Source organism: Protopterus annectens, chromosome 1.part2 (assembly GCF_019279795.1).
Source record: "Protopterus annectens isolate FY-2018-M chromosome 1.part2, PAN1.0, whole genome shotgun sequence".
Lineage (NCBI taxonomy): Eukaryota > Metazoa > Chordata > Ceratodontiformes > Protopteridae > Protopterus > Protopterus annectens.
The window spans coordinates 974,949,841-974,977,497 of record NC_056727.1 but is presented as its reverse complement, the minus strand read 5'-3'; the positions used below and the strand labels follow the sequence as shown (position 1 = coordinate 974,977,497).

Genomic DNA, 27,657 nt, shown 5'->3' with positions numbered 1-27,657 from the left:
ATAAGAAAGTGGGATTGGTGCGAAGTGATACTCTGTCCTTATGGAAAATCAAATAAGGACTTTTAATGCATAATGCTTGCAGCTCAGATACACGTCTGGCTGAAGTGACTGCCACCAGAAACAAGGTCTTCCAGGACAGAAACTTCACATCACAGGTTGCAACTGGCTCGAAGGGAGGTAGAGTCAAAGTTTGAAGCACCCTAGGTAGATTCCATGATTCCACGGGTTGCCTAATGGGAGGTCTAGAATGAAAAATCCCCTTCAAGAAAGTCTTACACAGATGGGAAGAAATAGGAATTCCGTCGGAACCATCATGGAAATTGGAGATGGCAGCTAGATGCACCCAAACTGTGGATGCAGAAGCCCCATTAAGGAAAAGCTTGGTCAGGTATTGAAGAACCATAGCTAATGCAACAGAAACAGGATCCAGAGACAGCTCTTGTGCCCTAAAGAAAAAACGTTTCCACTTGTCTTTATAAAGTTTTTTGGTAGAAGGTTTGTGAGAGGTCAAAATAATATTCCGTACTGGAGAAGAAGGTGACTCAAGCCTCGCTACTAATGAAGTGGAGCAACCAAGCTGTCAGTTTGAGAGTGGCCAGATTTGGAGACGACAACCCTTGGGGGTGAGAGATGAGATCCTGACGGAAGTCTAGAATCCAAGGGGGTCGGAGCAGGTGTGGCTGAAGGAAGGGGAACCAAACCTGACGAGGACAGAATGGGGCAATGAGAATCATTCTGCTTCTCAACCGAGTAGCTTTCCTTAAGACCAAGGGGATCAAGGGGATGGGAGGATAAGCGTACAGGAGACCACTGGGCCAATCGAGAATCAGAGCATCTCTCGGGGACTCCCTCTGTGGAGGAAAGAGGGCACAGTAGCTGCTGCACTTCGCATTGGAGGGGGAGGCAAATAGATCGCAGCAAGGCCGGCCCCAGCAGCTGAAAATTTCCTCCGCCACTTCCGGGTTGAGAGACCATTCGTGAGGAAACAGGATGCATCTGCTCAGCCTGTCCGCAATCACGTTGGAACTCCCTGGGATGTGTGTAGCAATCAGGAAACGGTTGGTAGCTATCGCCCACTGCCAAATTCTCATGGCTTCACGGCAAAGGGGGTAAGATATGGTCCCTCCCTGCTTGTTAATGTACCAGACCACAGACATGTTGTCGAACTGGATAGCAATCGGTCCGAGAGGAAGAAGAGGGTGGAGACCTTGTAACACAGCTCTGAGCTCTAGAACGTTGCTGTGTAAGTCGACTTCTAGAGGAGACCACGTGCCTTGAACAGATCTTCCCTGAAAATGGCCCCCACACCCTATCAGGGAAGCATCCGTAATCACAGTGGCGCTGGGCTGAAGAGGTTGAAAGGGGCGACACCAAAGACTTTCGTCCAATCTCATCCACCAGAGGAGATCCTGCTTGCAAAGACTGGTGATAAGGATTAGTGCATTCAAGGGATGAAGATTGTGTATCCATTGAGTTTGAAGAAGCCACTGTAACAGGCGCATATGAATCCTGGCCAACTGAACAATGGGAATGGCTGCCGCCATGGAACCCAGAGCCTGCAAAACTTCCCTTGGAGACACTTTCCTGCAGTCGAGTATCGCTTGCACTTGTGTTCTCAGTCTTAAGGGCCTGTGATGAGGAAGGGATATTAAACCAAGCTGAGTGTTGAACATAGCCCCTATGAATTCCAATTGTTGTGAAGGCTGAAGGTTTGATTTTTCCCAAGTGATAGTAATACCCAGAGACTCGGCCAGAGACTGAGTGTGGCGCAGGGCCTTGGTCAGTAGATGCTCGGTGGGGGCGGAGAGGAGCCAATCGTCCAGATAAGGAAACACCTGGAATCTGTGCAGTCTCAAGTGAGCAGTCACCACTGCTAGACATTCTGTGAACACTCTGGGGGCCGTCGAGAGACCAAAAGGCAGGGCTCAACTGAAAATGATTGGCTCCCAGCTGGAAGCGCAAAAGCCTCCTGGAGCATTTGTCCATTTTGATGTGGTAATACGCATCCTGGAGATCTAGAGAGCACATCCACACACCCTCCCGAAGACATGGAAGGATGGATTGAATAGTGACCATGCGGAACTTGGTCTGTATAACTGACTCATTCAAACGACCGAGATCCAGAATGGGCCTCCAGTCCCCCGTCTTTTTTGGCACCAAAAAGAGTCTGGAGTAGAACCCTAATCCGCACTGATCTGGGGGAACCTTTTGGACGACTCGCTTTAGAAGAAGCTTCTTGATTTCAGAAGCTGCCTCCTCCCTTTGACTGGGTGGAACGTCAGGAAGGGAGAATTGAAGTCTTGGAAAGGATTTGAGGGGAATGTGATAGCCTCTAGTGATAATTCTCTGCACTCAGAGATCATCGGTAATGGAGGACCAGGCTGTTTGGTGCAGAGAGAAACGCGCCCCAACTGCTTCCAGAGGAAAGCAATCGGGCAACGCTTCAGGAGCGCTGATAGGGCCTACCGGAAAAAGAATCTCTGAAGCCCTGATTCCGGTAACCCTCTCTGCATCTAAAGGAACGTCTTCCACTGTCGGACCCTCCTCTGCCTCTGGAGGAGTCCTCACCATGTGTGTCACGAAAGAAACCTCGCGACTTCTTGTGCCACAACTTTCCACTCCTCTGATTCCTGGGGAAGGAATGCTGAGGTTTGGAGAAGGGCAGCCCCACGGCAGACAAGGTCCTTCCGTCCTGCTCGCACCTGACCAAAGTATCCTTAACCTTAGAACCAAAGAGCGCGGAGGGCTCAATAGGGAGGTTCAAAAAGGAAGACTTGAAGGAATCCGGTAGGTCAGAAATGCGCACCCAGGCATGACGTCGGACAACCACGCCAGCACCTGCTGCTCTAGCTGCTCCTTCGGTTGCATGGGAAAGCAAACTCATGGAGGAATTCGAAATCGCTTCAAGGGTGGCAAGCTGGGAGGCCACTTTGTCACATGCTCCATCAGGCACTTGACCCGCGAGGCTACGAGAGAGTTCTGAAATAAGGTCTCTCAGGAGTCTCGTAAAGTGTGCCAAGAAATTCAGAGAACGCACGGCAAAGGTCGCTGCAGCAAAGACTCGCTTCCCCAGCCTGTCCACCACCCGGGACTCCCTGTTGGGCGGGTGAATAGCTGGACTCTCTTCTGAGAAGTCGTCCTTTGCGGCCGCCGCCATCACCACAGTGTCTACTGGCAGGCCTTTCGACCAATGGGGTTGATCCTCTGGAGGAGAAAGTACTTTGTCTGATCTCCTGGGGATAGCGTCTACTGAATCTAGACTCTTCCACTCGCTCTCGCTGCACAATGAATTTGACCAACTCATCTGCAGGAGGGGTCACCCAGGACGTAGTTGGCCGGGAACGGAAAGCTTGTAAGAATACGGATTCCTCCGGGGAAGGGGTGGAAGATTTCCAGTCACCCCGCTGACTCAAAATCTCCAATATGTCCCCAAAGGAAACATCGTCAGGGGGTGATCTAGGGGAACCTTCCCCATCATCGTAATCCGTATCCTCAGTAAGGGACTCTTCAGGTGAGTCCATGTGTTTTCTTTTGCACACCCTTTTCCGAGGGGGCTCTTCGGTGGGAATGTCCGAAGAAGCCTCGGAAAGGGGGGTGCTTTGGATTAGTGGCCCCCTGCCAAGGGCTGGCGATGGCTGAGTAAGGGGGGGAACCACAGGCAGAGCTGACTGAGGAGGATTGCTAGCCGCCAGCACCCTCTCCATAATCTGGAAGGCGGGCCCGCCCGAAGAGGGATGGGAGCCCGGAACCAAAGAGTACTGAATCGGAACCGGGGTCACACCCTGCTCTGAATGGCCCACCTCCAAGACTGACGTTTGAGAAGGGGTCAGTGCAGAAATAACTCTCGGATCTGAGACGGGAACCGAGAAGGCCGTTGGTACTGGGGCCAGAGCCGAATATTCCACACCCAAAGCAAGGGGTTGAGTAAGGTGAGCTGTCGTCGGAACTGAAGCCCACCAGGACTTAGATGCTTCAGGCATCAAAGCAGTCGGCGCCGAAGGAAGGGGTCCCATTGAAAGCAATGGGCAAGGGGGGCCTTGGGAACAAAATATCCCCATCAGGAGAATACGAAGGAGTCAAAGGAGGAAAAATACCAACACCCGGAGTGGAACAGGGTCTGGAGATTCCCCTTGCAGTCAATACCTGATCCATGAGACGAACAATGTCTATTTCGGACATGCTCCTGGCAGACCTAATCGATATCCCGGAAGGAGATTCAGGCTGATCCAGAAAAAGGACTGTAGGGTTGCCCGGCAAACGGGTCCACAGAAGACAAATATCTGGTCCGTGGTAATGAACTCAAAGGAGCCGAGGATTCTGATTTGAATTGCGTAAACAGTAAAGTCGGAACAGAGAGGGAACTCGGAGCCGAAGTAACAATCGGGGTAACAGACAAAATTTGATCCGAGGTCGTCGGAGCCTGTAAAGGCGAGGTCAGTGATGAAGTGTCCTGAACCAGACTGGTCGGAACCGAAGAAGCCATCGGTTCAGTAGTCGTTGGTGCCAAGCCCTGCACAGACAATTCAGACTTCCTAGAAACTGTGCTAGGTGCCAAAATTGGTGGCACCGAGACAGCGAGTCGATGCTCGGAGGAAGATCTACCAGTCTTAGATCAATGATTTTTGCCCCTATCACCAGCTGGTGAAAAAGGGTCTGAGTAAGGATGCTTCTTATCCTTGCCTGGAGGGGTTGAGACCTCTGCAGAAATAGCCTCAGAGAAAGGGGAGGAAAGCAATCCTTTCAAAATCAACTTGTTGCGCCATTCATACAACGTCTGTTGACTAAAACTCGCAGATATCACATGGGGGAGTCGCAGAAAGATGTGATACGCCCAAACAATAAACGCATTTAAAATGCAAGTCACTCTTAGATAATTTACCACTGCACGACGTGCAATGTTTAAAACCTGAAGTACCCTTTTTCTCAGGCATACTAGCACTCGCTCAAACAGAGAAAAAAAGAAGAAAAAGAGGCAGACTACCAGCAATGGTATGAAGAGTTACCACGAGGGTGGTAAATGTAAAGAAAAGGCAAGAAAATACCAACAATGGTAAGAAAAGGGATACCTGTGGGTAGAGCCAGACTATAAGAAGACACTATAAGAAAAACGTTTGAAAGAAATACCAGTTTTAATAATTCAAAACTACTTAGCTGGAGAGCTCGGTGAAAACGCTGCTATATGGCTGCACGGCAAATGAGAACTGAGGTATGGGATGAAGGGCATTGTGGGTAGTAGCATGGCTTGAGAGTTTGGTGTACGCTAGCTTGGCATTTGGCCGACTCGGTTCCAAGGGTTCGGAACCATACCCATCAGTGAGGAATGGAAGAAGATTAACAACTTCAGATCGCAGTTTACAGTGCTAAGGCTACAGCAGCCCTAATTGTAGCAAGAGGTAAACTGAGGAGGGGTACAAAGGAGGCTAAGAGGGAGTATGGCAAAAAGGTACAGAGTCACTTTGAAGACGTGAAGGATGCAAGGAGACTACAGCAAGGCATACAGGAGATCAGGTCAGCACAGGGTGGGGACAACCTCGAATTCCTGGACGGTTTGAAAATCTTCTTTGGTAGATTTGAGGAATGAAACAACAGGTGAGCACTAAAGCTACCTACTGATGAGAAAGAAGCAGTACTCAGCCTCAGCACAGAGGAGGTAAGAAGACAGCTAAGGAGAGTGGACCCCAAGAAGGCTGCTGGTCCAGACCACCTACTACTGGACAAGGCGTTAAAAGGCTGTACTGATCAACTATGCACAGTGCTCAAGAAAATATTTAACACCTCTCTTGCCATGGCAAAAGTACCCTCATGCTACAAAGAAACTAACATTATCCCACTACCCAAGAAAACTACTCCCTGCAGTCCTAGCGACTACAGACCAGTCGCTCTGACATCCACTGTTATGAAATGTTCTGAGCGGCTGATCAAAAAGCATCTTTCATCATGCCTAGCTCCTGATTTTGACCCTCTGCAGTTTGCGTATAGAGCTAACCAATCCATGGCTGATGCCATGTCAGTAGCAGTACACATCTCCCTTGAGCATTTAGAGGGTTATCACAAAGGAGGAAGAAAGGGTATACAGAGAGGAGGTGGCATCTCTGATCAGTTGATGAGCGGAGAACAAACCTGACCTAAATGTAAGCAATGCCAAAGAGATTATTATTGATTTCAGAAAAAGCAGAACAATCCATCCAGTGCTCAGGATCAATGGTGAGTGTGTGGAGAAAGTTAAGAGTACGAAATTCCTGGGTGTACACATATCAGAGGATCTCTCGTGGTCAGGAAACACCAGCCAACTGGTCAAGAAAGTGCACCAACACTTCCACTTCTTAAGAAGGCTGAAAAAAGCTAAGCTTCCTAGTCATATTCTCTCCACCTTCTATAGAGGTGCAATAGAGAGCATCCTCACCTGCAACTTCACTGTGTGGTCTGGACGCTGCAGTTACAGAAATGAAGGTGCTACAAAGAGTAGTGAGGACTGCAGAGAAGATAACAGTTTCCAGTCTTCCATCGATACAACATCTTTATTCTGCAAGAAGCATCCGAAAGGCCACCAAAATAATACAGGACAACATACATCCAGCACATTTATTGTTTAAGCATCTGGCATCGGGCAGGAGACATTGCAGCATCTGTTGCAGGACTACAAGATTCAGTAACAGTTTCTACCCTGCAGTGATTAGACTTCTATACTCGGGAGCTAGTCCCAGGGGTCTGGACACACAAGTCAATTTTTATTTAATTTTGCAATATATACTTACATATATTCCAAGTAAGTGCAATATTTATTTATTATATCCATAGTCAGTATTATTTAGCTCACTCAAGTGCAATATTATACAAAGGCATTTCAATCTATAGTGCATGTTGTATTACTTTAAATAGGTTAGTTAATTTAACTCAGGGAAGGTATTCTTTTCGTATGAGTGTTAGTAAATGTCTCTGCTCTTTCTTGCATGCATTGGGAGTAGTACTGTATTTGATAGTTATGTGTATTCCTCTACTTGTATGTGCTGTTTCACTTTCCTTTGTTATCTCAAGAATTGAGCTGATGCACGAAACTTCATTTAGGCTACACGTGTGTAGTTCTAAATGACAAAGTTTACTTTGACTTTGGAAATACTAAACCAGCCACAGCAGGACTTTAGTCCTGCTCTTAATCAGTTAGGACTTGTAAGAGACATACCATATTTCTCTATGGAAAAAGCAAGGCTCAGACATGCAAGTATCTAAAACCTAAAGACAAGCTGTAACACACTGAGATAATCAAAGGTACCACACCATCCAAGCTCAAAACTGTTTCTACCTGCAGGCCCAAGCAGAAAAGCAAGAGACTTCCTAGCAAGTACAAGCCCTCTCATGGCCCTAGCTGGCAAGTTGGGTCAGGATAAATAATTCAAGGGACAGGCCCTATTGTTTAGCCAGTTTTCATCTGAATCATGGGTTCATCCCTGGCTAGGGGGAGATATCTGTACCGCTATAAGACTGGGAGCTGGATTCTACATTGTACTCCGCCACCAACTAGTGCTGAAGGAAAACTGATCCCTTTCTCTGAACTGTGCAGTGAAATGTGGAATCACCAAAAGTAGCAAAAAAGTGCACATTAATACTGCAAGACACAGATGGAATAACAAGACAAACTCACCATGGTCTCTCGACCTGCTGCACTAAGCACAAAGAGATTAACATAACCCCCCCCTTATGAATAAAGAGCCAACCTCTGGAGTTTCCCACCTCTAATAACTCAGTTTGACCACAACCTATAACGCTACAGCTACTTGAAAGTACTCAGAACAGTCCAGGGTGACTCAACAGCCTGTGCCTATTAACAGGAGTGCAGAATGCTAGTAAAACTCAAGCCTGAGATCAGAGCCAGGTGCCTGAATGGCAACTATTCCTTACACGAGGGTTTATGGCCTCATGCCCACATACATGATAAGGTGCCACACAGTGGCCAGAGTGCTGAAACAAAGACAAAGCTCCAAAAGAAGCCAAACATTACTGACATAAGCACCAGACATCCTGCCCTTAGGTCTAACTGGTCAGCAGCAGGCACAATGGATAAGCTAAAGACCCAGAAAAGAAGGAAGCCTAGGTAAGCTCTCCCCATGAGGAAACCATTGTCAGTTGCAACAGGAAAGGCTCCAAAAAGGGTAGGTTCACTCAACGTTTGCATGGGACTGCCTATCAATCTACAATACAAGATATTAGCACAAGTAGGTCCAAAATGTATGGAGGGTCTTCCCTAAGGCCACAGCAATATCCATGTTCACTAGCATGACATAGCACCAAGAAGAAGAGGGCTTCATTCTGCCCAGAGGATAGTATTAGAACGGAGTTTGGATTATGATGTGCTTCAACATATAAGATGCCAAGCCAACTCCTCTTTGGTCCTCACAAAGCAAACAGCAAGGGGACTGTACACCTGTGCACCTAACAGTCAGGACAAGTCTTTACAAAAAAAAAAAAGACGGGGGGGGGGGGCAAATAAAAAAAATACAGTGGCTACATTGGTATGCAAACAAGTGTGTGTATGCCTGCATGGGGGGGGTTGGGGGTCCTGCAAGAATTCCCACACCAGGTTAACACATGCAGCCCACTCTACAAAGCAGCAGAAGTTACATTCCCATGGGTCTTTTTCTGCAATGGCTAATACCTGGGAGGATTCAGAAGTTATGCCCAACTAAAACAAAAGGTGGGAACTAATCTAAGGATTCTTAGTACTAAGCTGCAAAGACATCCCAAGTAATCATCATCCCCCAACAAAAGCAAAAAGATATAAGGCCTCAACAATCCCTTATGGGCAGCAAGGCTGCCAAGGCCATAAAAAGAAACAAAAACATCCATCCCATTCTGGTGAGTGGTGAAGGCAACCAACCTTCGCCCTCCTCTTGAGAACAGTACAGCCTTTACTGCATCATGAGTTTAGAGTCAGGGCCTGTCTCAAAAGGTCCATGCAGCAAATGCCCACAGCCAACATGAGAGGAAGAGAGAACAATAAGAAAGTGGACTGCAGACTTCAAAGATGGTTCTCCATAAAATGAAAACCCAGCAGAGCAAGCTCAAACTGTATTGTGGAACATTTGAGCGAGATACACCAGTGCTTCACTTCATTATAACTTGAAGCATTCTACAGCAACATTTATCGTTATAGGTACCGACTACATTTCTAGTAGGTTAGGAGTACACAATATTAACATCAAGGTTTAAATGACAGGAAATATTTTATACCAGGTTTAAATGATAATTTTTCTCTGGTCCAGTTATCCAATTATAATATCAATTTTTAAATGTACATATGGGTCATAAATGGGAGGTTTTTTTCCCATAGAGGGGAACTTATCTGCCCAGCAAAGGAACAGTACAAGCCGAACGTCGATCCTCAAAAACTTCAGGTAAGCTTACTTTTCAGTGGCAGTAAAGCTCTGAAGGGGCTTTGCAGCCAAAATTGCCTTTTAGTAAGCTCAGCTCCAGCTGCCTGACAGTTTGGGCACATGAAAGGTGACCTGAAGCTTTGAGAGCTGTCCGATTGTTATATCCTGGGCAGGATATAACCCATTTAGCTAAGGTTACTGCACCAGTGATGAATATGATGAACATCGGAGATTCTGTAGATATGCAGCTGCTCAGACTGGTAGGCACCATGCTTAATACTTGGTAGAGGGCAAGTTAAAAGACAAGGTTGTGAACTGTATTTATCACCTGCTAGAGTAAACCAGAGGAGCCTGCAATGGCCCTGTAAAGTGAATGTATGGGCAAGTATCCTTTACAACCAAAATGCAGAACCAGTCTCTCTTGTTAACAGAGGCAACATACTAAACAAAACTATTCTTTTAAAGATTCATTATATGCTGTAGGCCACTGACATTTCTGACAGTAAAGAAGAAAGAAAATAAAATGATCCCACCTCCAGTGTGGGAACTGGCTCAATTACCTTCTTAAACAAAAGGGATTAACTTACTTGTTGGAGATGAAGCACATACGTGTGAAGAAACCCAAAAGTAGAGTTGAGTGAAGAGGAGGAGGAGGAAGAATGAGCTCCAATCTGTGCCTCTGCTCCAGGTGATAGACCCAAACATCCATGGATGGTTCTCAGAGTTATAACATGGGGGAGAACCAAACCCTTAGCTAAGGCAGTGGATGATCGTCCTACAAGTAATTAAAGCTGCTGCTGTGGGGAGCAGTCATGGTGTGCTTGGACTTTTGGGTCTCAAGGTAAGGGCCCTCCTTGTGCCGTCTCAGCTGTGGATGGGAATGGAACTGATATGGCATTTGGGGGCCTCTCCCAAAAGGTCCACATCTTTGTTGAGCCATGGTCATTGCATTTAATGTAGCTGATGCATGGAGGCTAGCTCTTGTTTCCTTTCCTCAGCACTGAGACAACATGCTACATATACTTTACAAAGAACTAAGGCATTGAGAAACTAGAATTCACCATCTTTAACTGCACCTCAGCTACAAGCTCAGATATGTGCAACCAAACATGACAGTGCAGAACGATACCAAATGCTGGAGTAGCAACCCTTGCACAGGCAAAATCATATAAGATCATATGCAGTGGCTGTTATATTTCCAAAAGCTGCTGTCTGACTTTAAAAGCAACTCAGTGATAGCTTGGATCTTGTGGAGAAGTTGGCCCCAACAGCAGGTCAAATATAAGGAACAGCTAGTGGCTCATAATTCCAAGGTTGCCATGGAATAATCCTTCTTACCCCAGCGATCTAAATTCCCAGAGTCCTGGAATGGAATGAGCTTAGTAAGGTGATGTGGGATTTGTAAAAAACATGACTTTTTTTTAAACACCTTTACTGAATTATCACTTGTGACACAATCACTTGTATTTATATAAAGGAAAACAAACCATATTAACAGTCACAAAGCTTATACATCACATACATTTCTTCTTTACAATATAATGAATCCAACATTGCATAAGTTGAATTTCTGCTCTCTGTTTAACCTTCTTCCTCCCCCAAAACATTTTTATGCATATATTCTTTCTACAATTTCCATTTTTGCTATGTAGTTTGCTCCTACCCTTTCTAAAGATCCCACTTCCAGTTCTTTACATCTGTTACAATATTCACTACTTCAAATATGGCTAGTTTAGACTTTGATTTCCATTTTCTAGTAACTGCTCTTTTGGCAGCCAAAATAATTAAATATGAGGCCTTACTATGTCTATGCAATTCACATCCTGCATCCCAGCTCAAAAAAAAAATGCTTTCCTTAGTTACACCCATCTGCTCATCCAGTACCTCTGAGCAAGTATTCTGCATGTAATTTTTAAAGTCTGCCAACTCATTACATTCCCAAAACGTGTTCCCAGTTACCTCTTTTTTCCTCATCATACTGTCAACATGAAAGGGCATCCATCAAACCCCTACTTAAGAAACGAAGGATACAGAAATTAAAATGTGTATACTTTGTACTTGCACTATTTTATACATTCTGTGTTCCTTAATTATTGCATTTGGAAGCGCAGGATATAGATATGAAAATGGTTATATTTGTATACATATTTTATACGTTTTGTGTTGTCTATTTATTTTATTTGACAGTGTACTATGAAGTATTGTACCTTAGCAATGATACAGCTGCGACATTGTCTTTTTAAGAAAATGCATGATTTAATTGGAGTGCTTACGTGATTGGATATTGATTTTTGAATTTTTATAAATGGAGTGTTGCTTTATTCAGTGTTATATGGTCTGAGGAAGCTTATTAGCGAAAGCGCTTACAGTTACTGTTTCATTGTTGTTTTATAATAAATTTTATGAATAAGGAACTTGAAGACTCTGAGAATCTGTTTGGTTGCTTCGTTGTGAGCATTTGCACAACGTTCATCTTTATATACTGTCAACATTTGCCATTTACTGGAGGAAAAATTATTTATAGTCTGCTTGGAGTACAAAAAATATCTATGCAAACACTTCCAAGCAAAAATCCTAAATCTTCTAGACTTTGTTGCATATTTGGTATACATATGTCCTCCAACTGTTTCTTTGTGAGCTGCTTATCCAGTCTCTCTTCCCAATCTTTTCTAACCTCCTCTGCTTGATTTTTTACGGATTGATTCCTATAATTATTGTGCAATATTTTACTAATTATCCCTTTTTAACAGCAGCTTCTGTTCTGGATTTTACTAAAAAGTCTACCAGTGCAGGCCTTTCAGTTAGGATTCCCCTTATCCCTTTCTCTTTGCCTATACTCTGATATCAACCCGTTAGGGAAACGGGTCTCTTGCCTGTAGTCCAAATGTTTTCTTGGCCTCTTCCCATTCTATTACCTTCCCCTTTCTAATTATTTGTTTTCAATACCTTGGTTTCTTTGACAGTTTCCTTCAGTAAATTCCAGCATCCTCTTGCCTTTCTATACCCCTAATTGCAGTCATTCCTATCGGCATAATTTCTTTTTTCTATTCCCGTTTTGGCTTAGCTCTTAGAATAATTTCTGCTACTTTATAAATACAATACTTTGTATGACTGTTATCCTCCTGAAATATATGCATCGAAAATCCCATTCTTTCCTTATTTCTTGAATGATCCACCTGCTTCGCCAACATGCCTTTCCACTCTGAATTGTAGCTTTCTGCTTGAGTTATGTACAAGAGCCTTAACAGTGTAGCTCTAAAAATATCCTTTCAAATCACATAATCCTGAAACCACCTTGTTCTGTTGGAAGGATAAATTTATCCTACTTGACTCTTGACCTCTTACCGTCCCAGATACAATTCTTCAACTCTTGATTAATTACTATCCAAAACTTCTCCTCTGGATGATAAAAATATGTTCAACCTTCAGCAAACCCATGTTGGAAGCCAAAGAGGTTAATAGTTCTTCAAAGAATAGGTTCTCAGGTAGGGGGTTGTCACTCCAGCCTCTTGACTCTATCAGAGGATGGGGATGAAGAAATGGGAGAAAGTAGGAGGAGGAAGCTCAGCTATGGGAAGATCCTTGTCTCCTAATATTCTTCCTCCTCCTTGGAGTCTTCTTTCTCAGAAGGTTCTATGTCAGTTGGAAACAGAAATACTCACGGGAGAGGGCATAAGTTTCTCTTCAGAATCCGGAGACTTAATCCAAGATTCTGTACATTTTGTCAGTTGCTTGGAGAGGTAGGAAAGGATTTTGGTCAGCTGGATATTGAGGATTCTTCTCAATGTTCTGCTTTTTGCTTAAAACTCCAGTAAACTGAGGACCGCATTACATCAACGTGCCAAACTTGACGAGTTAAGTCTTACAAAATATATCTCTGTGTGTGGGCATGGATTTGGGCAGTATATTCACCTTCCAGATTTTTCCTGCACTCACTGACCTTGTTGTTGAATCTCAGACATTAGGCAAACTCCCCCACCCCTTAAAGCTTTCATCTATAACAGTTCTGCCCTCATCAATGATGCTACCTGAATCAGCAACTAGTCTTGTATCCTTTTTTAAAACAAAGGCCAAAACATAGGCATAATTCTTGCTGGCTAACTCCAGAAATTACTGCCCAAACTAATCAAACATGTGCAAGCAGGGCTTCTGAAAGACAGATCATATGCAGAATTTTTTTTTTAATTATGCTGCAACATGATGTACTCCTCCTTCACTTCTCATACACAGCAACGTTCATACACTTTAAAAAGACCTTAAACTCCATCTGGTGGGACTATACCTGGGTAGTCCTCAATGCAGTAGGGTGCCCCCCCCCCATCTATAACTGCAGTGCAATCTTTGTACAATTCTCCACACTCCACTGTAATAACCAACACCCAAGGTTGTCTGACTTTGCCAGTTATCTAAAGAAACTAATAAGGGAGGTCTCACTCACCCCCCACTCCTTTTACTGAAAGCTGAGCATTGTCAAGGTAAGTGCAGTTGCATCTAGAACTGCATGACTAGAGGTTACAAGGGGGTGCGCTTTTCACTGACAAGTGCCACAGCTTTATGCATCAACTTACTCTGGGCACTCCCATAATTTTAACCCGCTAACACTCCTAACCTGGGTTATGGTCAGCTTGTCAAAATTGAGCTTTTCACCCACTTACCTAGAAGTTAATCTCCAGATTTGTACACTGGGCATGAAAACGCTCAATTTGAAACTCCTACAGGTCTATCCAAAAGTTAATGTACATACTTGGTAGCATCTTCAACTATTCCTGCTGGGAAGAGAAACAATCTTCACGGTATACTTTTCTAGCAAAAAGTTGGCTCTCCAAACTGTATGGGAAAGAAAAAAGGCAAAAATGAAATGAAGCATTCTTCAAGCTTTCCAGACCAAAGGCAGGACTGGGATTTTACAACGTAGATGTCTATGCTACAGCATTTCCACTATCCACTGCTACTGGTCAGTCGGAAAAGTTTAAAATACACCTCTTTAATAGCTCATTGCAGTTAACCATAACCTGGCTTGGATTTAGTCTCTATGAATGTTACCATAACTTGTAACTACTAGCATGTACCCAGACGGCATTAATGATCTGGATGAAACACCTGTCACCATTTGGGGTACATCAGTTCAGTTATGAAACCATTTGCTTTTGTGCACAGAAGGTAAACTAGTTAGAAGGTACAGATGAGAAAGTGAAGGAACACACTCTAAGCAGCCATCATGCAATCAACAGATGGCATGGACACCCTAGCTTCCTTTAATCTTCTGTTGGATAAGTATGGCTTAAACCATTCCATACTTTGGACAATTCTCCAGCTTAGGAAATACACTCCTTACTAAAGAATTTCATTACATCTGACTCATCACTGAAGCATACAGCAGCAGAAACTTGTAGGGTTCACTCATATCTTCCTATGTTAAATATATGCATACATATTGGGATTTAATGCTGAAGCAGTGTCTGTACTCAGAGCAGCATCTAAAAGCTATTTCAGACACTCCCATATTCCTAGAAGCAAATCTAGTGTTCACACCCAATTGTTACTGTTTTCAGGTAGCTAGCTTACATCCTGGATACAGGAATTAAAACATGAAGACTGTGATGATCTCCTTGCTGACACCCAGATTAAACTTTCGTTATGTCCAAAAGTGCAACTCACATAACCCATGAGCTCCTCCTTAGTTCTGAAAGTCCTAAGCAGAGATGTCCCCAGCATTACTAATACATGATTCTGTTTAATAAATTCCACCATCTTATCTCTTACTAGCCAGAAACAATATTTGGCTGATGAAGGCGACTGCTGCTAACAGACTGCACCTTGCCTTCAGAATACCCAACTGGAAACTCTTTGGCAGGCCTATTTGCTTTGTCTGCTCCCATAAAACACAATGCAGACTGTTCACTGTAGCAACACAATTAAACTCACCAACTTATTGTCACGAAGAAATGTATCCCATTGTAAGGAAAGTACAGTTGTGTACACTTACCATAAATGTAGATGTTCGAGTGTATTCACTGTTGCAGTCATCACACTTGGGTTATCTGCCTGAGGTAGCCCTCAGTTGGCCCGAATACTAGAGTCTTGGGATTTCTGTGTCAGATGCTGCTGCCTCTTCCATGACATCAGGTCGTCAGGGGTATAAAACATGCAGCCGACGCTATTACATCAATTTTTCTTGCCCCAGATGACAGGAGCCCCCAAAATAGGAAGCAATTACATGGTGTGGAACACCTCCAGTAAAAAGTAAATACCACTGCCATGAGATTTGGCTAAAATGAGGATAGGTAGAAAGTATAAAAAAAATAATGGGGTTGGAGGGAGGGTAACCAGGACTGCAACTGTAAATACACTCGAACATTTACATTTATGGTAAGTGTACACAACTGTACTATGTTCTTCGTGTTTCACTGTTGCAGTCATCACACTTGGGTTGATTTCCAAAGCTGAGGAAGGGTGGAGGCAGTCAAGAAGTATTAGGACTGGCTAGCAGGCCTTGTAAGGCTGCTGTGGCAAATCCAGCTCTGGATTTAGAAAAGATAGGCGAGTGGTAATGCTTGGTGAAGGTGTGTACAGAACTCCAGGTTGCAGCTTCTAGGATGTCCCTGGTAGGGACTCCCCTGAGAAATGCTGTAAAAATTGAGGTAGCCCTTGTGGAATGAGTTCTGATCCCCTGCAGGGTAGGTTTTCCACGGTGTTTGTAGCAGAAATTGATGCAGTGTGCTATCCATTTGGAAATGATTTGCTTTGAAATGGCCTTGCCCTCGGCCCCAGCAGCAAACCTGACTAGCAGCTGGTCAGATTTTCTGAAAGGTTTAGTCCTGTCAAGGTAGAACCTGAGCTGTCTGTGCATGTCCAAGGAGTGCAGGATCCTTTTCCCTTTATTCTGAGGATTAGGGAAAAAGGTTGGTAAATGGATGGATTGATTTAAAGCCACACTGGATACCACCTTGAGCATAAATGATGGGTTAGTCCTGAGGTAAACCCTGCCAACATGGAAAATAATGAAGGGTTCCACAGCCATTAGTACCTGTAACTCAGCCACTCTTCTTGCTGAAGTGATGGCTAGACATAAGGCTGTTTTCCAAGAGAGGAATTTTAACTCTGCTGCAGCAGCAGGCTCAAAGGGGGGAAGCAAGAGTTTCTCTAGTACAAAGTTAAGGTCCCAGGCAGGGGTGGGAACTCTCCTTGGCAGCCTTAAATTGTTAGGTCCTCTCAGGTACTGTTTGATGAGAGGGTGAGAAGAGAGCTGGCTCAGTACTGTAATGAGCTGAGATGGCAGAGGCATGAATCTTAATTGATGAGAAGGATAGGCCTCTGTGGAGCAGCTCTGCTAGGTAATCTAGGATTTGAGGTAAGGTGGGCATGGCTGTGTCCTTTGCTTGAGACTGGCTCCAAGAACAATATCTTTTCCACTTTTCTGAATAGGATTTCCTAGTACTAGGCCTTTTGGCCTCAAGGATGACGTCCAGCACCTGTTTGCTGAGGGTTGCTGGTGGTGTATTCAGGGGATAAGCCAGGCTGCAAGGTTCAGGGTTTGCAGCTGTGGATGCAAAATCTGTCCCTCCTGCTGGGACAGCAGGGAGGGGGTCTGATGTAGGTGCCAGGGTGGCACTGCTGTCAGACTGCGTAGGAGTGGGCACCAGTGCTGGCGTGGCCAGTCTGGGTCAATAAGGATTGTCCTTGGTCTGTCCTGTTTGATCTTGAGTAGTACTTGAGAGAGGAGGGTCAGAGGGGGAAAGGCATATATTGAGAGGTTTTCCCATGTAAAGGATAGGACATCCACTTTCCCTGCTTTGCTGTCAGGATTTCTGGTGCAAATTTGCTCAATTGATGGTTTTGGGGGGAGGCAAAGAAGTCCACCTCTGGTGTCTCCCACCTGTGGATTAGAAGTTTGAATGAGTTGGGTTCCAGTTTCCACTCGTGTGGGTCCAGTAGATTTTTGCTGAAGTCATCTGCCAGTGAATTTTGTTTGCCTGGCAGGAAATGAGCTTGCAGGTGCACTTGGTTGCTCAAGGCTGTGTTCCAAAGGGCCATGGCTAACCTGCAGAGTGGGAAAGAACGAGTTCCCCCCTGCTTGTTTATGTACCACATAACTGTGTAGTTGTCTGTTTTTATCAGGAGTTGTCCTGGAAGGATAAGGTATTTGAAGACTGTCAGAGCATTCTGTACAGCTGACATTTCTTTTTGATTGATATGCAGGGGAATTTGTCCTGGGCTCCATTTGCCTGCCATGTGAGCCCCCCATACATAGTTTGATGTTGTCAGGGTTTGGACGGCGAGGGGTTGAGTGAAAGGAAGTCCCTTGTTGTGGTTGCATGCCTCTGCCCACCAAAAGAACTCTGCCCTTAGGCAAGGAATGACAGGAATCACTGTTTCCATGTTCTGAGAATGTTGACACCAAAGACTTTTTAAGTACCACTGAAGTTTCCTCATATGCAGTCTTGCATATGGAATTAGTAGAATGCATGAGGCCATGAACCCTAGGGCTTGCAGTATTTTTCTTGCAGATAGGTGGGTTTTGGTGGCCATTAGTTTGAAGTAGTTTGTCAAATAAGCCTGTTTTTCTGGAGTGAGGAATGTCATCTGGGAAGTTGTGTTCAAGCTTGCTCCCAGGAATACAATCTTTTGGCTGGGCACCAGTTGTGATTTATTTTCACTGATGGTGTACCCCAGAGAAGTTAGGAGTCTCTTTACAAATGCCAGGTGCTGAAGTAGCAATTCCTGACTGTCCGCCTGAATCAGGCAATCGCCAAAGTATGGGTAAATTTAAATATTTCTCTGCCTGCAGTATGCAATGGCTGGAGCCAGGAACTTTGTGAACACCCTGGGCACAGTAGATAAGCCAAAGGTAAGTGCAGAAATGTAAATATTTCCTGCAAGATTCTCTTATGGGGATGTGCAGATAAGCCTCTTTTAAATCTAGGGTGACTAGCCAGTCGTTCTTGGTTAGCATAGGAAGAAGCTGTTGCAGTGTAAGCATTTTGAATTTTGGGATCACCAGGAAGGTGTTGAGAACTGATAGATCCAGGATAGGGTGCCAAGAGCGCTCTTTTCTGGGCACCAGGAACAGTCTGGAATAGAAACCCTGTCCTCTTTGCTCTACTGAGTCGGCTGACCGGCACTTGCGAACTGCTTTTGCGTCGGGCACCGCGTGGCAAGAAAGACTGAAGAAAATGGCATTGGCTGCATCTTTTATACCCCTGGAACACTGACGTCAGGGAAGAGGCAACAGCAACCGACGCTGGACCTAGACTTTGGAATTCTGGCCGACTGCGGGTAGAGTAATGAATGCAACAGTGAAACACGATGAATATCTGATAGATCCAGGATAGGGTGCCAAGAGCGCTCTTTTCTGGGCACCAGGAACAGTCTGGAGTAGAAACCCTGTCCTCTTTGCTCTATTGGAACAGGTTGAATAACCCTGATAATGAGAAGAGAAAGTTCTTGCTTTTGGGCCTCTGCCCATTGGTTTGGAGGAAGGTCTGGAATTCCGCTTTGGACTGGAAGTGAGTGGAAGTAGAATCTGTATTCCTGGGATACAATGTTTAGGACCCATTAGTTTTGGATAATGGACATCCAGTTTTCTGCATGCAGGGCGGGCTTTCCTCCTAGGATTGCAAGTACTTGGGCATGGCTGGGGAGGATGATAGACAAGTCATTGTGAACTTTTCCCATAAGGGGGTGGCTTACCACTCCCTGTTTTTGAGGTGGGAGAACTCCATTGTTTAGATCTCTGCACACCCTGAGACTGTAGTCTTGGGGGTCTGTTGCCCCTGCGTTTGGACTAAGAAGGCCTGGGAGGGACTGGAAAGGACCAGTTTTTAGAAGACCAATGCCTACTGAATCTAGGTGGCTGCACCTGTAAGAAATATTTAACAGTTTGCATAGATTTAGCTTTTTCCTCCATCTTTTTAAGAACTTCTGCTTTTGTGCCAAACAAACATTCCTGGTTTAATGGAGCATCTAGTAATTTTGCTTTGACATGGTCTGGCAAGATTTGTTCCTTCAGCCAAGCATGCCTTCTCAGTACCGACCCAGTGACAGCAGCCCTGCAAGATGCTTCTAAGGCATCAAAACCACACTGCAAAGTATGTTTACTAACGTGGTTTGCAGAATGCATAAACTCTTTTAAATCTTTATTTTCTGTACAATATGGAAGCAAAAACATTTTTGTTCAATTAGTCCCATAATATGCTGCTGTTACTTCAACATGTGAAACTGGCAATTCAAAGCCCTGATGGCAAGAGTTGCAGAGGTATATACCTTCTTACCCAATCTATCTAAAGCTCTAGAATCCCTGTCCAAAGGGGTAGGGTATTTGGCTGTAGTAGCCTTAATGGCTTTAGGTCCCTGGGAAATGGTCTCTGGATCCACAGTGGGATTCTTAAAGAGAAATGTGTGAGAGTCAGGTACTCTGTAGTACCTGTCAGGCTTTCTAGGAGCTGGTCGTAAAGTATCAGGAGTAAGACTGGATTCCAAGAAGACATCATCTATAATATTCAGGACAGGGGGTACAAGCTAGAGGTCTGTGCTGAGGCAAGTCGAAAAATTCTCCGAGCCTCTTTTTGGATTGAGGGTAGTCCTGGCATTCCCAGTGGAAATGCTCTCTTAAGGTATGCAAGGTTTCACCAAAAGAAAAATCCTCTGGAGGGGAGGCAGAGGGAATGGAATCTTCTGCATCTGAATCCTCATAGGTAGATAAGGGTAAGTTCCTGGCAATCAGAGGGATCAGAGTCCTCGGACTCATGGTCTGTAGAATCAGAAGGAAAATCAATTCTTTGTCTTTTAGAGGGGGAAGGCTGGCTTCCCCTAATTAAGGTTATAAGGTCTTCAGCCATTCTAAGAATTTGTTTCTGTGGCACGGGAGCTTCAGCATGCGCTTTGGTTGTCGGTTTTCTAGGCATAGTGCGAACTCTGGGCCTAAGAAACTCGGTAGTTTTAATCAAAAACGAAGCTGTCAGTTTAATATGAACACTGGAAGGATGGAATACACCCTCAGAAGCTGGTGCCTGCACAGGGGCTCCGGACCCATCCAAGGTAGAGACATCTCCACATCTCCACAAAGGGGGGACCACAACAGACCCCGGGAACTACCGCTCCATTAGCCTGATGAGCCTGGTCTGCAAGGCCATGGAACGTATCATCATGGAACTCATAAACAAAGACATTGGAGATCTCCAAACTCTGGACCACACAAAGTTTGGGTTTGTAAAAGGCAGATCATGTCTCCTAAACCTGACAGACTTCTTTGAAGCAGTCACCAAAGCCACAGATGAGGGTAAGGTGGTTCACACAGCCTATCTAGATCTCGCCAAGGTGTTCGACACCATCCCCCACTCTGGAATTATAGATAAACTCACTAAACTAGGTACAAATCCCTATGTCACAAGATGGGTTGCCAACTGCCTTACTGACAGAACCCACACTGTGAAAGTAGCAGACTCCAAATCAGACTTCAGACCAGTGACAAGTGGAGTACCACAGGGCTCAGTTCTGGGTCCTGTTTGATATCTACTTCTCTGAAGTACAGGCTAACACAGAAGGTCTTTGGCTAACTAAATTCGCAGATGAATGCAACTAGAAGCCATAATTGAAACTCCTAACAATGTGGACATTCTACAAAAGGGCCTCACTGAGACAGATGCCTGGTGTCAAAGCCATGGTCTCAAGCTCAATGCGAAAAAGTGCATGGTCATCCCCTTTGGTAAAAACTCTGTACCCATGAACTACCACATAGGCGGTAGTCTACTTAACACCAAAAAAGTGTGATAGGAGACCTTGGGACACAGGTGGACAGTAAACTCTCCTTTGATAATCACATTGCCACAGTGGCAGGAAATCTTTCTACGTGGCACACCTCATCACAAAAGGTTTCTCATCCAGAAAAAAAGAGGTCATTGTTCCCCTCTACTCATCACTCATTAGACCCATTATAGAGTACAATGCCCCTTTTGGTATGTACCTCACAAGACATCTCCAACTGGAAAGGCCACAAAAATACCTCACAAGGAGGATTACTGGCCTCAAACAGATGCCTTACGCAGACCAACTCAAAAAACTCCAGCTTTACTCCGTCACATATCGCCTACTCAGAGGCGATCTCTGCCTAACATACAAAGCTATGCCAAACCCAGAGCTGTTGGACATGCTCCACTTAAAGAAATCCCAATCCCTCCGAGCTACACACTCTAGGGACCTAAACCTTGTCACCACAATAAACAGAACATGCCGGAGGGATAGATTCCTGTCCCAGAGACTTCCCATACTCTGGAACAGACTACCTATGTCAAACAGATCTCATCATTAGCACTCTTCAAGAAAAATCTTGATGACTGGATGGGTAATAGGAAATTCACCCCGGGGATCACTTCTGTGGTTCTGCTTGACAGGGGCACAGGAAAATAATTTTCTTGGGTGACGAAAGCCAGGGTACCTTTTTGGCTAGGCTTGTATAGGCCCTAGGGCCAACAGCCTAGCACCATGAACCTATGAATCCGCAGGTTTCATAGTCGAAGAAGCATCTCGCGACATACCGGACTGCGAATGGGTCTTAGCAGAGGCCTGCTAATCTGTAGAAGCGGGTATCAGGGGCTGCATATCGGCAGACTGGCGACTAGCTTAACGGAAGCGTCGTCGGCAGTTTTGGACCTATGCAGTCACTGTCTTTATCCTTACTTTTTTTTCCCGGAAGATCGGTAGTTGAATGGCTTATCGAAGCCATTTCGGAATACGGAGAATGACAGCGAAAGAGTTTAGCAACAAAGATAGCTCGACGACAAATAGTTTGGGTGCTAAACAAGGCACAAAACAGACACTGAGGAACATCATGGCCTGGGCCTAAACAGGTGATGCACTAAGAATGAAAATCTCTGTGAGGTATTTGCTTTCCACAGGCAAGACAATTATTAACTTTTTCTGACATCAGTTAGAGCAAGAAAAAAGGACCCCCAACAGGGTACTTCGCTTTAGAAGACTTCAGGTTTGAAACTCGAACAACAAAAATTTCAGGTAGCGGCTGACCGGCATTTGTGAACTGCTTCTGCTTCGGGCTCCCACGTGGCAAGAAAAGCTGGTGTAATGGCATCGGCTGCATGTTTTATACCCCTGACAACCTGACGTCATGGAAGAGGCTGCAACATCCGACGCAGAAATTCCAAAACTCTGTCATTCGGGCTGACTGAGAGCTACCTGCAGGCAGATAACCCAAGTGTGATGACTGCAACAGTGAAACACAAAGAACATCTAGCCATCATCACCAACATAATCATTGGTACTGAATCTTAACCTATCCAAAGGCACTCTGTACTACTGCACCTAATGGTTTTACACTCAGGTTTCATGCCTGGAAGCCTGGTTCTAAGATTTATATTTAGCATGCTACAGCTTCAATGTACTGTGCACCTACAGTTTAACGTTGTGAGTAAATCTGCTTTCTGTATATTACTAACTTTGGCGCAATAAATGACTTGTGTATAATTATGTTTGGTTAATCCTAGTAGTTTAGATAGCTCATTTACAACAATTTAACTTCTTCAATGACATTTACTGGAACTGAAATGGGTCACTACCAAACTTGATAGGAAATTCATTACTTTACCATATTTAACATTCACATTCACAGTTTAACAATCTTTGCAGATTATTTTGATTTAGTCTTACCTCCAGTTTTCAAATGCAGACTGTTAAGTGTTATGTCATTTGTTACTATTTCACTTTTCAGGTGCACCAATCAGTCCAAATGTTTTTATCTATTATCAGCTGTTCGACCACACTGTAGATGTATATACTTTTTTTGTACTTTCTTGTAGTTAACTGTGCAAAAATGGAAGCATGTCTGCATCAAAGTAATCTATTATATGCTGCCAAACTCCCAGGATTACCCCCAGCAATACCAGGTACTTGAACAATGAAGAATGGGTAACTAATCCCTGCTGAAATAAATGTAAAGCTCCAAAAGCCAACACAATCTGATAGATCACTGCAAATCCTAAATGCTCGATGGGAAGAAAGATGCTGGAACTTGACACAAGACTCCTGTAAAGCCCCCACAGCCAGACTTGCATAGCCTAGAGCACTAAGCCAGATAAGTCATCCAGTACCAAAATACTACCCAGAAACACTTTCAATGAATAGGGTTACAGACCATGTCAATGGAATCTTGGAAAGTGTAACACAAGAAGCCACATTCTGGGAGCTGGAAGCTTAAGTACCCATTATCAGATGTACTTGCAGATGATGGTGCATGGTACTGTGGGTCTTATCTTTATTTTTCCTTCTTTTCACAAGAGGATGATTAGGTAGAGCAAAAGTGAGAGAAAACTATTCCAGTAAAGACCATCAAAGAGGAGGAAGGTGTCACTTTTCTATACCCTACAATTATAATCTAATGCATATCTCCAGTACGTTCTGACACTACCACCAAGTAACTTGGCTATGTCTGTGGTAGATAGAAAAAAAATACCAAAACTGTGGATAAAGCCTACACAGGAGGTGCAAACTAAATGAATAGCATCCTTAGTAAATCGAACACTACAAGCACGCAAGTCTTCGTTGACAAACAAGTAGAACACATGTACAAAATGTGAGAAAAAAGAATAGCAATACTCCTATGTTACCTGGGAAAATCAAAATGTAAATAAAGAAAAATGGCACTCCACTGATGCTGAAAAAATAGCAGAATCTGACAGATATAAATTAACAGCAGGAAAGAAGTAAAACAGTTGGTACGAAGGACTGTTAGACATGCGTGTGTTATTGTCAATACTGCTATACTAATATACTTATGGATGCATATATATGCACTGTCACTACTGATAGCCATGTCTGCAAACATGTGCACTATCACCATTAATACTAATGCATGTAAATCCCCCATCACCACTGATACACGTGTGCACACATATGCACTGATATACATACCTATTGTTGCTGCTGATATACATGCATACAGGTATATGTACTGCCATGATACACATCCACTATTGAGATGAATGTGTGTTCATGTGCATGCACTGTCACTACAGAAATACATGTTTTTGAGTGGACTGCAACTACTGATATACCTGTATACATATAAGTGAACCATCACTGATACATACATCCACTGTTACTACTGATATACGCGTGTGTATGTGCACTGTTCCTACCGATATACGTGTGCATGCGTGCACTCTTATGATCGAGATACGTGTGTTATGTGCCCACTGTTACTACTGATATGTGTATGCATGTGCACTCTTACTACTTACTACTGATATAACTGTATGCATTTCCACTGTTACTATTGATATACATGTTTGCGTGTGTGTGTGTGTGTGTGCATGAGAACGGATACTACTGATATACCTACGTTGTGCATGGGTGTGCACTGTTACTACTGATATATATATATAATATGTGCATGTACACTGTAACTACTGATGTACGCAGATGGCTCACCAGTGAAGGATTAGTGCACAAATCCTTTTTCAAAAGGTCCTATTTAACAGCTTAGCATCATGGGTGTTCCATTTAGTGGTCAATCCAATAATCTTGATACAAATTAATCAATGAATATGGTATTCAAAATAAACAGCAGCTGATAAGACAGCCCTAATATAATTTACATGGGCTGCAAAATCCTTTTCTAGTTCTTGATACATAGCACAGATTTTGTTTTTACCCAGTTTTTCAGCACTCTTATCTCAATTTCGATTTAAAGAAATAAAGTGAATACTAAAAGAATTTACCTGGTCTGCAAAGTCCTTTTCTAGTTCTTCATAGTTTGTGTAGGTTTTGTTTCCTCCCCATTTCTCATCTCTCTTTATTACAAACTCTGGAAAGAAAGTGTTTATAAACACATTATGTTTCCATTTTTCTCCAGCATGGGCTGAATTCAACTGCAATATACTGTACTGTCAAAAAAGTACAGATAAGCCCAACTTCAACCATGTGCATATCTTTCAGTTTTAAATGTTTGTTTTCACTAAATTGTTAACCAATTCATGGAAGAAACTTGAGATAAAAAAAAAAGTCAAGGACACACCAGCTGGAATTTTAGAAGTGCAATCATGTTTAACAATAGACTGATGAAAGAAAATTTGGAGAGAGGGATCACAAAACAGGAGCAGTATTACTCGACAGCCATCATACAGGGAAGAAACCTGATAAAAATGACAGAAAATGGATACAAATGATTAAGCAATACAATAAAATAAGAACACAAAAAATACCCATGGAGAATCTACAGTATATAAAGTCAATTGAAATACTGTATATAACTAGGTAAGTACCTGCCCTTCACCTGCTGATGTCCTTTCCTTCATTCTGCTCCAGACAACCTTAAACATATTTATGATTTGCACAGCACTACTGTTTTCAGGCGCACTATTAAATGCATGGTGCAATTTAAATGAAAAGACATTAGGTGAAAAAATAAATAAAAAAATAAATAGTGTGGGAAGAAATAGCCAGGGAATTGTTATGGCTAGGCTTGTATAGGCCCTAGGGCTGATAGCCTAGTACCAACCTATGAACCTATACTGGACAGCAGCATGAATAGTAATGTACAAAATATTCAACATCGACTCCACAGATCATCAGTAAACCTACACTTTTGTACCTGGTGCTACAGACCCCATCTCCAGATGAATGTACACAGAGCAAAGATCATCCAGTTATTCTTTTACTTGTAGCACAAGTCACTGCTGAAAAGGTTCAGTGATGATTAGTTTACCTGATAATTAAATAATGAAGATAAATCAATCTATCAGCTGCCCAGTTAAAAAAAAAAAAAAAAATCAATCAAATGGTATTAGTGGAAACGCAAATAGACAATGGCCCAAACCTGGTACAACTGCATTTTGGACCCGATGTCTCCCTGTTGAGAAAGATACCAAACAAAATGGCAAAGTTGTGCATATAAGAAGACAAAGGTTGAAGGAATAGCACTGAATGCACCAAACTAAACAAAGTAACCTTTCAAGTATTAAAGAGGGTGAATCAAGAAGTTGCAAAAAGCAGTAAAGTACAGAGTGCATCACAAGAGAAGACAAATGAGAATACCACCTTAGTTTAAAGAAGTGCCACAACCCATGTGGAAATCTTCCTTTACGCTGACAAAAGCCGAGAAAGTACTAGGACACAAATGGTAGGGCAGCTGGGTTGGTAAGGTCATTTAAGGGAGAAATGAAAAATAGCCTAGACATTAAGGTCAGAGGTAGACAGTTCACATATGTATCAGTAAAAGGAAGAAGAGAAAACCCGCAAAGCTCTTTTGCAAGTTTGGAAGTAGAACAGAAGGAAACAAAGTAGCTTTGGATTTTGGATAGCCTCAATGACTTCTGCTTTGATTATATCAAAGAAAAGGCAGGGACTAATGCCACCCAACGAAGGAAATAATATAGAGGCTGGAAAGCAGTTAACACACAAGAAATGGACAGTGCAAGACCTAACTGAGGAGTTAGCAATAAAGAGGGGTTATGAGACTCGTAAGGCGAGAGTGCAGGTTGCAGACTGCCTGACAGAACACATCACTGAAACAAAAGTGTGCTGCAGGACGTACTGAATGCGAAGACTGACCCTTACATAAACAGGTACTAGCAAGGAGCTACTGAACTATAGGCTACTGAAGTTGGCCCTGAGGAAGCTGATGGAATATAGAAGGATCAGCTCATAACATGCCCAAGAGTAAGTACCTGCTGGACTTAAGCCTGACCTTAAGGAAGGAAAGTCTTGGCAGTCCAGTCTGATGAAACATTACGACTGCTTCATGTCTGATAACAGAAAGGTAAGCATGTAAAGTGATAGTTGTATGTGGCTCAAAATTTGAATACCATGACTCTAAGCTCATACATGCTAACCAGGGGGAGTGCTAGTCTTAATCCTATGTTGTAGCAATTCAGTAGTACGAACATTTATTTCTGGTGCACTAGCTACACAAAATGCTGACAAAAAAAGTTGCATTTGCATGTATTTGTTTAAAAGTTCTAAGAACTGTATGGCGTGCAATTTCAAAATATGTACAGTCATAGCAGATCCATGAAATACTGTGCACCTGGTCTGCCTGACTTTACCAAGACTTTTGACATTTCCTTTATAAGGAGGGCTGGTACAGAAGCTATAAGGATTGGGTGTGGGGGAAAAAGCCATGACAGCAGGGGTTGACTTCATGGCAGAGCACAGTGGAGCCCTAAGAATATCCCAGGTGACCTGGGTTCAGTTAGCAGCCTAGAAAAGCACAGAAAAGGATGGGATTAAAATGCCTGGGGTGGGTGTGTTTACAGAGTCCTGCCATCCTGCTATGGGAGCT

At 43.6% G+C, this 27,657-nt stretch overlaps 1 protein-coding gene across 1 annotated transcript in view; it reads right to left on the bottom strand.

The window, feature by feature from the left end:
• The window catches only part of LOC122792203 (tyrosine--tRNA ligase, cytoplasmic-like), a 480,316-nt gene that overhangs the window by 183,553 nt on the left and 269,106 nt on the right, over nt 1–27,657 (bottom strand). Inside the window, exon 9 of the mRNA XM_044059934.1 lies at nt 25,097–25,182. Within this exon, the coding sequence (XP_043915869.1) occupies nt 25,097–25,182 (86 nt within the window). The remainder of the gene's footprint in view (nt 1–25,096; nt 25,183–27,657) is intronic.